Raw genomic sequence first — 13,737 nt, 5'->3', positions numbered from 1 at the left:
TGAAAAGTATTTAACTGCTTTTCTCACCTAATGAACTGTTGTCAGTCAAGTCCTGGTTTCCTTCGGCTGCTTCAGCTTGCGCCTCTTTGGTAACTCAAAAAAACAAAGAACATTAATGGTCATAAAAACTGGAATATTTGAAAAGCTTTTCTATTAATTTTCACCATCCTCTGATATTTTTGTTGGGGTTTTCCCCTTAGCATCGCAGTATGAAAGACTAAAATAACTTTAGAAACTGAAAAATATAAATTTCTCTGTTATTGTGTAGCTTACGGCTCTGAAAGAATCTATCTTAAATATTAATTATCTTTCTATCCTAAATATTAACCCCCCCAAAAAAGGCATCAGTCCCTCCTCAATCTTCGAAAAACTTTCTTGATTTGCAACGTGTTCTCGGTGTTTAATTGACGCTTAACTTTTAACACGCACTCTGTGTTTGCTGTAATCAATTGTACCTGTTGATTTGCCATCATCGTTGTCTGACTCCTTCTTGAATCCAGATAGACCTTGGAATGGTAAAAAAGAATATTTTGCTTTAAGCAAGGGAAATTTTTAGCCGCAATGATTCAGTTGTTCGTGTTTAACTTATTTTCATAGGTCTTTTTTCACTCACAAACTTGAAAAGTGCCAGTCATTTACTGTTTTATCTCTCTCACCTGATAAAAGCTCATCCTCCAAATTCACCTTTTCTTGGTTTGCTGAATCTTTCCCTTCCGAAGTAGCTAAAAATTAGGAAAGAATCAAACATATTGGGTTGTGCTCTGGACTTTTCCAATAAACAATAAAGAATAATACATTTATAAAAATTAACCTCCCTTCTTATCATAGAACGTCAAATATGATCAAGACAAGAAATTGCACCCCTTTTTCACCCCTGTTTGTTTGTGATTATTTCTTTTCATTGCTGCCAAGTTCTCGAGCTTTAGATCATTGAATTAGATGTGGCTACCTATTAATTCTTTTCAAAAACATAATTCAATCAATAAACCAGACTTATGATTACAATATACTTCTATACTTTTTACGGCTTTATTCTGTACTTGCGGAACTGCCGATCTCTAAATCTTTTATTTTTCCAAATGATGAAACTTAAATTTTCCTCAAGTCGAAAATTCCGAAAAAAGAAGGGTATGAATGATCGTCATCACTGTCTTCACGGTCATCAACATCATCATATTATTGCCACTCTTTACGTTTTCATTGTCTTAAATTCTTTTTACTTTTCCTAGGACCACTAGGGTCATGTAACAATTAATTATATAGAGTCCATTAGAGATATTTTCCTCCTTTGAATGTGTTTGATTTCAAATCAAGTCAGTCCTACTTACCTGCTATGGACAAAGAAGCATTAAAATCCACTCCGTTATCACTTGAGGTAACTTCGCTTTTGTCTGCCTCTGAAATTATAACCAAAAGTTGTATCTCATCTGAGTTGAGTTAAATGCGTTTTGGTACAGTTTAGTTTAGTGCATCTGAAAGGTCTGTTGTCTATTTAAGTTTAGCTCAGGTTAGCTAAGTATAAGTTTTCGTTTAGGTGGGGGCACAGAGGAAGGAGTATTAATAGTTTAGTTGAGTATATATTTACGTCTAGTTTGTCACCAAAAAGATATCTGGCCTATGATAAAGTACACATATCCGACATTGAACTTGTCACACCTAATCAAATGGTATCTTATGGGCGGGGAAATAACAACAACCAAGTGAGGAGTGCCGCGAGTATTTAGACCTACTGGACCAGGAAAAATTTTACAATGAGAAGTTGAATAACAACATATTGAATAATTTCTGTCCATCATCAGGGTAAGCTCTGTTCTGTTATTATTGCACAAGTCAACAATTTCTGAAAAGCATTTAACTGTTTTTCTCACCTAATGAACTGTTGCCGGGCAAGTCCTGGTTTCCTTCGGCTGCTTTAACTTGCGCCTCTTTGGTGACTCAAAAAAAAAAAAAATTTCATTGGTCATAAAAACTTGAATATTTGAAAAGCTTTTCTATTGATTTCCACCATCCTCTGATATTTTAACTGGGGTTTTTCCCTTAATATCGCAACATGAAAGACTAAAATAACTTCAGAAACTGAAAAATATAATTTTTTTCCGTTATTGTGTAGCTTACGACTGTGAAACAATCTCTTGGTTTTTTTCTGTCTTAATATTAACCCACAGAAAATTATTCAGTCAGTTTTCAATCTTTAAACGCTTAATTGCCTTGAAACGTTTCATTTGAAATAACTAAAACTGTCCTTTTGGTGAAAAGTTTTCTTGAGTGAACTTCCACACCACTTGTCTCTCAACGGCTTCTTAGCAGCGTAAACATTTAAGATCAAGTAACAAGGCGCGAGGAAAACAATGAAATTGTTTAACGTTACAAGTACTTGTAAACAATCATAGATTGCTTTGAAATTACGGAAACTGTGCAGACCAATGCCACAATTGAAATATAATTATTTTGCTCAGTTTTAAACAAAAACGATTCCAGGGTTTTTTTGGATAATCTTCCTACAGATGTAAGCTTTCAAACTGTATGAGTGTTACACTTATTACCTATACCTATTAATTTGTTATCATTGCCATCTGATTCCTTCTTTATTGCAGTTTGGCCTCGAATTATGAAAGAAAAAACATTTCCCTTTAAACTAAGAACACTTTTAGTTAATGATCCATTGTTTGTTTATTTCAATGTTTAGTTCATGACGTTTGTTGTACTCGATGCCTACTGACTTAATTTATTGCTATCTACTTGGTGAAAACATTATTTGATGAAAAAAACCTAAAGCTGCGAACTGACCCTCTGGGGAAGTTCAGCTGGACTTTCTAATCTGATTAGACATCTCTAATTTGTTAGCATGTCTTTGTCATGGAAAACGGCTTTATGAAATTGAACGCGCGAAGGAATTTTTCGAAGTGTTGCTTACCTAAAAACTTCTCGGTGGTTTTAAAAATAGAAACAGAATTAAAGCCCTTACTGAGCACGGATATCTAGTTCTGAATTGGATAGTGGAAGATTTTCTGGAAGGGTGACGACAGTTTTGAGGCTTTCAGGTAATGAGTGAGGACCGGTAAGTTGGTCAAGTTTTTGGGCCATAATTTGGTGCAAATGGTTAAAAACACTGACTTTTGGTGACGATATTGCTTGGAATGAGGGAAAGAGGATGTATAAAAAATTAGAGTGAAAACTTTCAGGGTTGGATTAAGAAAATCTTAATATGTTTAATGATATAATTTACCCCGTGTGTTGACAAACTCTTCCATTGCGAGCTCTTGTGTTATGGCACATACAAAAAAGCTGATCAACAATCAATTTTTTACCTGATGAGTTGTTGAAAGGAAAGTCCTCGTTTTCTTCAGCTGCCTCAGCTTGTGACTCTATGATAACTAAAATGAAACGGGTGATGATGATAATATAATCAGTTGTGACCTGTAATTTATGGGGTAAGTTTCTAAAGGAACTGTGGTGCTACGTCGGTGGAAGAGTGTAACAGGGTAATTTGGTATCATCAGCTGAGTTGATAACGTAAATTGACCACTGTTTCAAGAGTCAAAGCTGACGTTTCGAGAGTTAGCCGTTCGTCAGAGCAACCATGACCTGTCATAGTTTTTTTGTGTTCCCCTCACTCTCTTGATTTTTACTCTTCTGTTGGGAAGAATCAGCCTTAAGTAGGTAATCCAGCTTCCGAAAGAGTCTTAGAGAGTCCCAGGCAATATTGTGGTTCGTTAGTCGCCGATGTTCAGAAATGTGATTGTTGACATCACCATTTCTTACTGCCGATCTTTAAAACTGCCCCTTGATAGTTTTGTTCGTAAATAAATGTTCTCTTGAGTTTTTACGCATTTTACCTCTGTTTTGGTGCCGAAAATCTTGGTTAAGAACGCCTGCCAGTCTTTTGCAGAAAAAAAAAGATCGGTGCATATTTTACTTAGAACGGTTCAGCATCTTTTAGACTCAGTAGCCTTAATTTTGTATGTTAAAGAAATGGCAGGGGAAAAACTTCACACTTTTGAGTTTTGTCACGTATTGTGTCTTCTATAATTTCCTCATCTGCCCTTTTTTTTTATCGTAATAGATGAAAAGTCATTCCACCACTCACAGGTACAATTCTTACTCCAAACTTGTGACAGTGGAATTGATAAATGGGCTGTTAGACTGTCTAAATACCAAGATAACTCGGTTTGCTCACTATTGTTTGCAAATCTCGGTTCGAGATGTAGTATCATATCGTTATATTCATATAAAAAATATGATAAGGCCTCACTTTTTTCCTCACTTGGGGAACCGTTGTCAGCAGCAGCCAGGTTTTCATCAGCTTTCATGTTGTCCTCTTTTCCAACTGAAATACCAATAGACATTAATAGTTAAAACACTTACTATCTATGATGATCTCTGATGATGACCAAGATTTATATTTCGATTTGTATTCAGACTTAAATTCAGGCATATATTCATTCAGTGTTATATTGATCTCTTGTACCTTTTGGTTTGCTTTCATCACCATCCGATTTCTTCTTGGATGTAAAATGAACTTGAAATAGCAACGAACACAAATTTACATGAGCAAAGAACGGTTTCAGGGTTCAGTTTGTTCGACGGTGTGTTTGATTTTATCGCGCGTGGTGTACTCAGTGGTTACAAACTTAAATTACCCATCTCTTTTCTGTTTTATTTCTCTCACCTGAAGAGAGTTTATCATCCAAAGCCAGATTTTCTTGGATTGCTTTAACTTTATCCTCTGACGTACCTGAAAAAATAGAAAATAGTTAAACATATATTGGGTTGAGCTTTGGAAACTGTTTGAAAACAATGAAGGATCATAATTTTCTAGAGAGCAACTAACAGACACGTTTACAAATACAATACATCAAGAACAGTGAATGAATAGTCTTTTTGGCCCAAGGTTTTCCTGTTGTTGCTTTTTATTGCTGTTAAGTATTAAAATAGATGCTGCTGTTTATTGATTGAAGCAACCAACGCTAACTCAATAAATCAGCCATTATAACCATAAATGCACACCAAGAGATGGTATATTCCTTTATCTGTTGAACTCTCGATCTCTAAATCCTTTGATTTTCCAGAGAAAAGGACTTGACTTTTCTCCTGGTCTAAAAGTATAATAAACAGATTGTTTAAATGCTCATCATCACAATTATCGTTGTTGCTATTCATCAGTTAATTTACTGTTTTATCTCTCTCACCTGATGAAAGCTCATCCTCCAAATTCACCTTTTCTTGGTTTGCTGAGTCTTTCCCTCCCGAAGTAGCTAAAAATTAGGAAAGAATCAAACATATTGGGTTGTGCTTTGGACTTTTCTTTTAAACAATGAAGAATAATACATTTATAGAAATTAACCTCCTTTGTATAGAACGTCAAATACGATCACCCCTGTTTGTTCGTGATTGTTACTTTTTATTGCTGATGAGTTCTCAAGCATTAGATCACTGAATTAGATGTGGCTGCCTACTAATTCATTTCAAACCAAAATTGAAGTAATAAACCAGAATTATGATTACACTATACTACATACTATATACAGTTTTGTTCTGTACTTGCGGAACTGCCGATCTAAAATTTCCCCAAGTCGAAAATTCCAAAAAAAAAAAGGGGTTTGAATGATCGTCATCACTGTCTTCACGGTCATCAACATCATCATATTATGGCTACTATTTATGTTTTCATTATCTTAGATTCTGTTTACTTTTCCCAGCTAGGACCACGTAGGTCATGTAACAATTAACTGTATGGAGTCTATTAGAGATTTTCTCCTATGATGAATATGTTTGATCTTAACCCAAGTCAGTCCTACTTGCCTGCTACGGACAACGAAGCTTTAAAACCCACTCCGTTATCACTTGAGGTAGCTTTACTTTTGGTTGCCCCTGAAATTATGACCAAAAGTTGTATCTCATCTACAGCATTCTTGGTTAAGCTTAGCTCAGTGCACCTAAAAGGTCGGTTGTCTATCTAAGTTTAGCTCAGTTTAGTTAAGTATAAGTTTTCGTTTAGGCGGGGGCAGATAAAGGAAGGAGTGTTAATAATTTAGTTGAATAAAGATTTACGTCCATCCAATGAAATGATATCTGGCCTACGATCAAGTACACATATAAGACATTGAACTTGTCACACTTATTCAAATGATATCTTATGGGCGGGGAAATAACAACGACAACCAAGTGAGGAGTGCCGCGAGTATTTAGACCTAATGGACCACGGAAAATTTTAGAAGGATAAGTTAATTAACAACATATTTAATAATTACTGTCTATCATCGGGGTAAACTCTGTTCTATATTGTATTGTATTGTACAAGTCAACAATTTCTGAAAAGCATTTAACTGTTTTTGTCACCTAATGAACTGTTGCCGGGCAAGTCCTGGTTTCCTTCGGCTGCTTCAACTTGTGCCTCTTTGGTAACTCAAAAAAACAAAGAATATCAATGCTCATGAAAATGAAATACTTAAACAGCTTATTTATTGATTTCCACCATCCTCTGATAATTTTATTGGGGTTTTTCCCTTAATATCGCAATATAAAAGACTAAAATAGCTTTAGAAAATGAAACATTTAAATTTCACCGTAATTGTGTGGCTTACGACTATGAAAGAATCTCTTGGTTATTTCTGTCTTAATATAAACCCACAGAAAATTACTCATTCTGTCAGTTTTCAATCTTTAAACGCTCAATTGTCTTGAAACGTTTCATTTGAAATAACTACAACTGTCCTTTTGGTAAAAAGTTTCCTTAAGTGAATTTCTACAACACTTGTCTCTCAACGGCTTCTTCGCTGCTTAAACATTTAAGATCAAGTAACAAGGTGCGAGGAAAACAATGAATTTGTTTAACGTTACAAGTACTTGTAAACAATCATAGATTGCTTTGAAATTACGGAAACTGTGCAGACCAATGCCACAATTGAAATATAATTATTTTGCTCAGTTTTAAACAAAAACGATTCCAGGGTTTTTTTGGATAATCTTCCTACAGATGTAGGCTTACAAACTGTTTGAGTGTTACACTTATTACTTATACCTATTAATTTGTTGTCATTGCCATCTGATTCCTTCTTTAATGCAATTTGGCCTTGAATTATGAAAGAAAAACATTTCCCTTTGAACTAAGAAAAATTTTTATTTAATGATCCTTTGTTTTTTTTATTTCAATGTTTGTTTCATGACGTTTATTGCACTCAATGCTCACTGACTTCGTTTATTGCTATCTACTGAGTGAAAACATCATTTGATGAAAAAAATTAATAAATGCGGACTGGCCCACCAGGGGAGTTCAGTTAAACTTTCTAATCTTATTGGACTTTTCTAATACGTTAGAATCATCCTCTTTTTAAAAAATTCGTCGGTGGTTTTAAAAATGGTAACAAAATTTAAGCTCTTACTGAGGACGGATTTCTAGCTCTGACTCGGATAGTGGAAGATTTTCTGGAATGGTGACGACAGTTTTGAGGCTTTCAGGTGATGAGCGAGAACCCATAAGTTGGTCAAGTTTTTGGGCCATTATTTGATGCTAATGGTTAAAAACACTGAATTTGGTGACGATATTGATTGGAATGAGAGAAAGAAGTTCCATAAAAATTGGAAGCGAAAACCCTTAGAATTGGATTAAGAAAGTCTCAGTAAGTTTAATAAAATAATTTACCCTGTTTGTTGAGAAACTCTTCTAATGCGACCTCTTGTGTTATGGCAATTACAAAAAAGCTGATCAACAATCAATTTCTCACCTGATGAGTTGTTGAAAGGAAAATTCTCGTCTCCTTCAGCTGCCTCAACTTGTGTCTCTGTGATAACTAAAATGAAACGCATGATGATAACAATATAATTAGTTGTGACCTGTAATTAAGGGGGTAGGTAGCCAAAAGAACTGTGGTGCTGCATCGGTGAGAGAGTATAACAGGGTAATTTGGTATCATCAGCTGAGTTGATGAAGTAAATTGACGACCGTTTCAAGAGTTAAAGCTGACGTTTCGAGCGTTAGCCCTTCGTCAGAGCAACCGTTACCTGTCATGGTCTTTTGTGTTCCCCTCACTCTCTTGATTTTTATTCTTCTATTGGGAAGAAACTGCCTTAAGTAGGTAATTCAGCTTCCGAAAGTCATTCTATATAACTTAATTCAGGCTAAAGGTTAAACATCTTGTAAAGTCCCAAACAATATTGTGGTTAGTTAGTGGACGATGTTCAGAAATGTGATTGTTGACATCACCATTTCTCACGGCCGATCTTTTAAACTGCTCCTTGTTAGTTTTGTTCGTAATCAAATGTTCTCTTGAGTTTTTATGGGTTTCGCCTTCGTCTCGCTGCCGAAAATCTTGGTTAAGAACGCCTGCCAGTCTTTTTCAGAAAAAAGATTTTCCCATATTTTACTTAAAACGGCGCAGCATCTTTTAGACTTAGTAGCCTTAATTTTGTCTGTAAAAGAAATGATAGGGAAAAAAACTTCACAGTTTTGAGTTTTGTCGCGTATTGTGTCTTTTGTATGGCCTTTTTTTTTATATCGTGATAAATAAAAAGCCTTTCCACCACTCACAGGTATAATTCTTTCTCTAAACTTTTAATAGTGCGATTGATAACTGGGCTGTCAGACTGTCGAAATACCAAGATTATTCGGTTTGCTTATTAAACTTTACAAGTCTCGGTTCGAGTTGTAGTATCATACTGTTATAATCATAAAAAAAATCTGATAAGGTCTCACTTTTCCTCACCTAGAGAACTTTTGTCAGCAGCAGCAAGGTTTTCATCAGCTGCCATGTTGTCCTCTTTTCCAACTGAAATACCAAAACAAATTAACAGTTAACACTCCCGATCTGTGACGACTTTTGTTTTTCAACCTCTAATACATACCAAGATTTAGATCTAGATTTAATTTCGGACTTAGGCTTACATTCATTCAGTTTTACATTGATCTCTTGTACCTTTTGGTTTGCCTCCATCATCAACTGATTCCTTCTTGGACGTAAAATGATCTTGAAATAGCAAAGAACACAAATGTTACTTGAGCAAATGACACTTTCAGTGTTCAGTTTGTTCGTGTGTTTGATTTTACCGCGCGTGTTGTACTCAGTCAAGCTGAAATCACCACTATCCCTTTTCTGTTTTATTTCTCTCACTTGAAGAAAATTTATCATCTAAATCCTGTTTTTCTTGGATTGCTTTAACTTTATCATCTGACGTACCTAAAAAAATAGAAAATAATTAGACATATTGGGTTGTGCTTTGGAAACTGTTTGGAAAGAATGAAGGATAATAAATTTTTAGAAAGCAACCACCAGACACGTTTATAAATACAATACATCAAGAACAGTGAATGTAGTCTTTTTGGGCTCAAGGTTTTCCTATTGTTGCTTTTTATTGCTGTTAAGCATTAAAATAGATGCTCCTGTTTATTGATTTGGAGCAACCAACGCTCACTCAATAAATCAGCCATTATAACAATAAATGCACACCAAGACACGGTTTAATCCTGTACCTGTTGAACTCCCGATATGTAAATCCTTTGATTTTCCAGAGGATAGGACTTGGCTTTTCTCCTGGTCTAAAAGTATAAAAAACAGATTGTTTAAATGCTCATCATCACAATTATCATTGTTGCTATTCATCAGTTGTGCTATCATTATTATTATTGTTATCAGAATTGTTCTTGATAAATCTGACGGGATAATAAAAGTCATAGAATAATGAATGTCACAATAGGAAACCATTTACGGTCGATTAGAATTTTCGTGATAGCCTAGTTGTAAACTTTCCTGTTAGACTATCAAAATAGATAAATATTTGCCCTTTAACAGAAAAAAGAAACTCCTCTTGCGAGTTGTGGTAAAAAAGATCGGCGCTAAACACATTTCACCATTTGTATTTTGTTTGCTAATGCTTTGTCTGTAAAGACATGGTTTTCTCCTGCTCCTAACTTAACTTGCGCCTCTTCAGTTAAACCAAACAGCAGTTAGTATTACTGGTATCCAAATTACAACATCCAGCACTTTTTCTTATTATTCTTGATCCTCCTGTCTATTTGAGAGTTTTTCCCTCCTGTGTTTCAATTTCAAAGACAAAAATAAATTTTGAAACTAAAAAAAAATGCACGAGCAAATATTTTTAGTAACAACTGCTATTATGAGTCTCGGAAATCATTCTTCTCTTATGCCATCAAAATATCGTAAGAGGTACAGTAATAGTTTTGTAATAGTGTAGTTCGATCGTCCGGCTTCTCTTATGCAGTCAGAAAATTATTGGAGGTACAGTTCGTCCTGTTATATTAAAACAACACGCAGACTCATATCAACGGTGTGGTTCGTCATTCGTTGATTTTCAGCAGTTTGATTTCAGCCATTTTTTAGCGCCCTTTCCTATCTCCTTGTCTCTGATGTTGGTGATCGGCGCATTTGATCTAATAAACTGCACCTTGTCTGTTGTTTGGATCTTCTTTGTCGTTAATGCTAATTAAAGCTCTGTAATAGTGTAGTTTGATCGTCTGGGTGAGTGTAGTCCTGAGATGGACTGTTGTCGGTAGTGGTGACTGACGTTTCGACAACCTGAGCGGAAGTCATCATCAGAGTCAAGTGAATAGTTTTTGTCAGTCGAATGTTCTTAGTCCGGTTTGTATAAACTGATTGATCAGTTTCTCCGTGATGTTATGGGCTCTAAGACTCAAGTGGCGTAGGTCAGTCGTGATTGTTCGGCCTCGATCCGTTGGTGAAGTTAGGTCGTTCTGCTCGGTTCGTTTGTAATATCAATGTCGTGAATGAGTCGTTTGTATGGTGCCCGTGGCGGTTGACACCTGTTGTGGGAAGTCTGTTCCAAGTTGGTAAGCCAGCTTTCCAGGGTCAGTCGTTGAAAGTAGTTGGTGCCGTAGTTTAGGCATTGCGCAGAGTCCCAGTCAATAGTGTGGTTCGTAAGTCAGTGATGTTCAGCAATGTGATTGTTGACATCGCCTTTCCTCGTCGCTCGTCTGTGTTCAGTCAGTCTAGTTGTGAGGTTTTCTGCCAGTCTCACCGGTGTAGGAGGCGTGACAGTCGGGGCAATTGATCTTATACACTGCTCCCTGTCTGTTCCTCGGTTCGTCTTTTTCTCTGACGTTAGTCGGCGATAGTCGTAACAGTGTCAAGTAATTCAGTAGATATCAGTTGTTTCAGTTTGTCATGTAGTTGTTTTGTTTTGTTCCTATAGCGTTTGAGTCTTCTGTGGCAATCATTTATCTGCGCTTTGACCAGTCGTCTGCAGGTGGCTTTAACTATCTGGATGGCCTCCTGTGTGTTCAACGGGGACTTAAGTTTGAGCCCGACCGGAACAAGGCCGTGAACTTTACAGCGGATATAAAACCAGAGTTGTTGTCGTATTTGTCTGACAGTGCTTGCGTAGGTGATGTAGTCGTTCATAAGTCTTTCGCTCTGTCGTCCAAGTAAACGTAATACAGTAAATGGTTCGAACCCGGGGGTAAAATGTAATAGTGTAGTTTGAAGCTCTTTTTGTTTTCGTTTTATAAACCTCGACTTTGTCTCGGTAACGCAATATTCAGAAACTCCTTGGTCAAAATCCAGTCCGCTCAGTCACCCCACAAACTTGGTGAAATACGCGCGCAAGTGATTTTCAGAAAATAATGTTTGTATATTAAATTCCATTTAACTCAGGCTTTTAAGGACTTTGATTTCTCTGTGCTTCCAAACTTACCTACTAAAGGAGCATCCTTCATATCCACTTTTATCTCAACAGGAGTAGCTTCACTTTCGTCTGTCAATGAAATTACAACGAAATGGTTTTCACTCGTTTTTGTGTCATCAACTGATCAAGGAGGCAACTCATGGACTAAACTTGTGATAATGCGATTGATAACTGGTCTGTTAGATTGTCGAGATACCAAGAATATTCACTTTGCTCATCATAGTTGACAAAATAATAAAGGGGGTAAGTTTCTAAAAAAACTGTGGGGCTGCGTCGTTGGGAGAGTATAACAGAGTCATTAACTGAGTTGATAACGTAAATTAGCAACCGTAAAGAGTTTAAAGCTGACATTTCGAGCATTAGCCCATCGTCAGAGCCAATGGCTCTGATTCACTATCAACTCAGTTAATAGTTGACAAAATTTCAGTACTAATTGTCTTGTTATTGTTAATTTTAAAAAGAAATCTAAAGATGCTTGTTTCTTTTTCTCACCTGATAAACCCTTATCAGCAAAGTCCAGGCTTCCAACAGCTGCTGTTGAGGAGGCCTGTTGACTAACTAAAATACCAATACATTTATAAGTGATAATACTCATTATTTTTTACAACTTTTGTTTTCTCCATCTCCTAATATATGCAAGGTTTTTCCCCTAAGTGTCAAAATATCTAAGACCCAAATCAGTTTCAATTGGAAAGTAAAAAATGTAAAACCCATGGTTATCGTGCCGGTTTAGGTTAAAAATAATTTCTTCCTTATTCTATCCTAAATATTGACCCTAAAAAAGTGATCAGTTCCTCTTCAATATTTGAAAAGCTGACTTGCTTTGCAAGGTGTTTCCCACTGTTTAATTGACGCTTAAGCTAACACACACTCTGCGTTTGTTCTAATAACTTGTACCTGTTGATTTTCCATCATCGTCATCTGACTCCTTCTTGAATCCAAATTGACCTTGGAATGGTAAAGAAGAATGTTTTATTTTAAGTAAAGGAAACATTTAGCCGTTATGACTCAGTTGTTTGTGTTTCAATTATTTTCATAGGTCTTTTTTCATAGGTCTTTTTAATTTACTGCTTTATCTCTCTCACCTGATAAAAGCTCATCCTCCAAATCCACCTTTTCTTGGTTTGCTGAATCTTTTCCTTCCGAAGTAGCTAAGAATTAGAAAAGAATCAAACATATTGGGTTGTGCTTTGGACTCTTCTTTTAAACAATGAAGAATAATATATTTATAGAAATTAACCTTCCTACTTTATACAGAACGTCAAATATGATCAAGAATAATAATTGCACCCTCTTCACCCCTGTTTGTCCATGATTGTTACTTTTTATTGCTGCTGAGTTATCAAGCATTAGATCATTGAATTAGGTGTGGCTGCCTATTAATTCATTTCAAACCAAAATTTAATTAATAAATCAGACTTAAGATTACAATATATTTCTAGACTATTTACAGTTTTGTTCTATACTTGCGGAACTGCCGATCGCTAAATCTTTTATTTTTTCAAATGATGAAACCTAAAATTTCCTCAAGTCGAAAATTCCCCAAAAAAAGGGGTTTGAATGATCGTCATCACTGTCTTCACGGTCATCAACATCATCATATTATGGCTACTATTTATGTTTTTCAGTATCTTAGATTCTGTTTACTTTTCCCACGACCACCAGGGTCATGTAACTATTGATTATATGAAGTCCATTAGAGATATATTCCTATTATGAATATGTTTGATTTTAACCCAAGTCAGTCCAACTTACCTGCTACGGACAAAGAAGCATTAAAATCCACTCCGTTATCACTTGAGGTAGCGTCACTTTTGTCTGTCCCTGAAATTATAATGAAAAGTTGTATCTCATCGAAGTTGAGTTAAATGCAGTTTGTAAGCCTTCAGATGTAGGCTTTCAAACTGTCTGAGTGTTACACTCATTACCGTCTTATGCCTATTAATTTGTTATCATTGCCATCTGATTCCCTCGTCATTGCAATTTGGCCTTGAATTGTATGAAGAAAAAACATTTACCTTTGAACTAAGAACACTTGTAGTTAATGTGATCTATTGTTTGTTTATTTCAATGTTTGTTCCA

At 35.8% G+C, this 13,737-nt stretch overlaps 2 protein-coding genes and 1 long non-coding RNA gene across 3 annotated transcripts; all 3 read right to left on the bottom strand.

Annotated features, from left to right (window-relative positions):
* Positions 1–10: 10 nt before the first annotated feature.
* On the bottom strand, positions 11–5,718 carry LOC149041581 (uncharacterized). Its single transcript, XM_089180891.1, has 7 exons — positions 5,691–5,718; positions 5,190–5,255; positions 4,670–4,735; positions 4,253–4,327; positions 3,309–3,374; positions 2,550–2,600; positions 11–93 (listed from the first exon to the last, which is right to left on the bottom strand). Exons 1-7 carry the CDS (start codon positions 5,716–5,718, stop codon positions 11–13), a joined length of 435 nt encoding a protein of 144 aa, XP_089037017.1.
* On the bottom strand, positions 142–2,316 carry LOC149041582 (uncharacterized). Its single transcript, XM_089214625.1, has 5 exons — positions 2,295–2,316; positions 1,869–1,934; positions 1,329–1,397; positions 657–722; positions 142–506 (listed from the first exon to the last, which is right to left on the bottom strand). The coding sequence occupies exons 1-5, from the start codon at positions 2,314–2,316 to the stop codon at positions 412–414; spliced, it is 318 nt and encodes a 105-aa protein (XP_089070751.1). The 3' UTR covers positions 142–411.
* Positions 5,719–7,723: 2,005 nt separating the features above from the next.
* Positions 7,724–8,935, bottom strand: LOC149041580 (uncharacterized). The gene is made up of 3 exons (XR_016188905.1): positions 8,913–8,935; positions 8,703–8,765; positions 7,724–7,790 (listed from the first exon to the last, which is right to left on the bottom strand). It is a non-coding gene; the product is annotated as an uncharacterized LOC149041580 (long non-coding RNA).
* Between the last annotated feature and the right edge of the window lie 4,802 nt (positions 8,936–13,737).

The sequence above is a fragment of the Pocillopora damicornis genome, chromosome 8 (genome assembly GCF_964200805.1).
Source record: "Pocillopora damicornis chromosome 8, jaPocDami1.2, whole genome shotgun sequence".
NCBI lineage: Eukaryota > Metazoa > Cnidaria > Anthozoa > Scleractinia > Pocilloporidae > Pocillopora > Pocillopora damicornis.
This window is presented reverse-complemented; position numbering and strand designations above follow the sequence as displayed.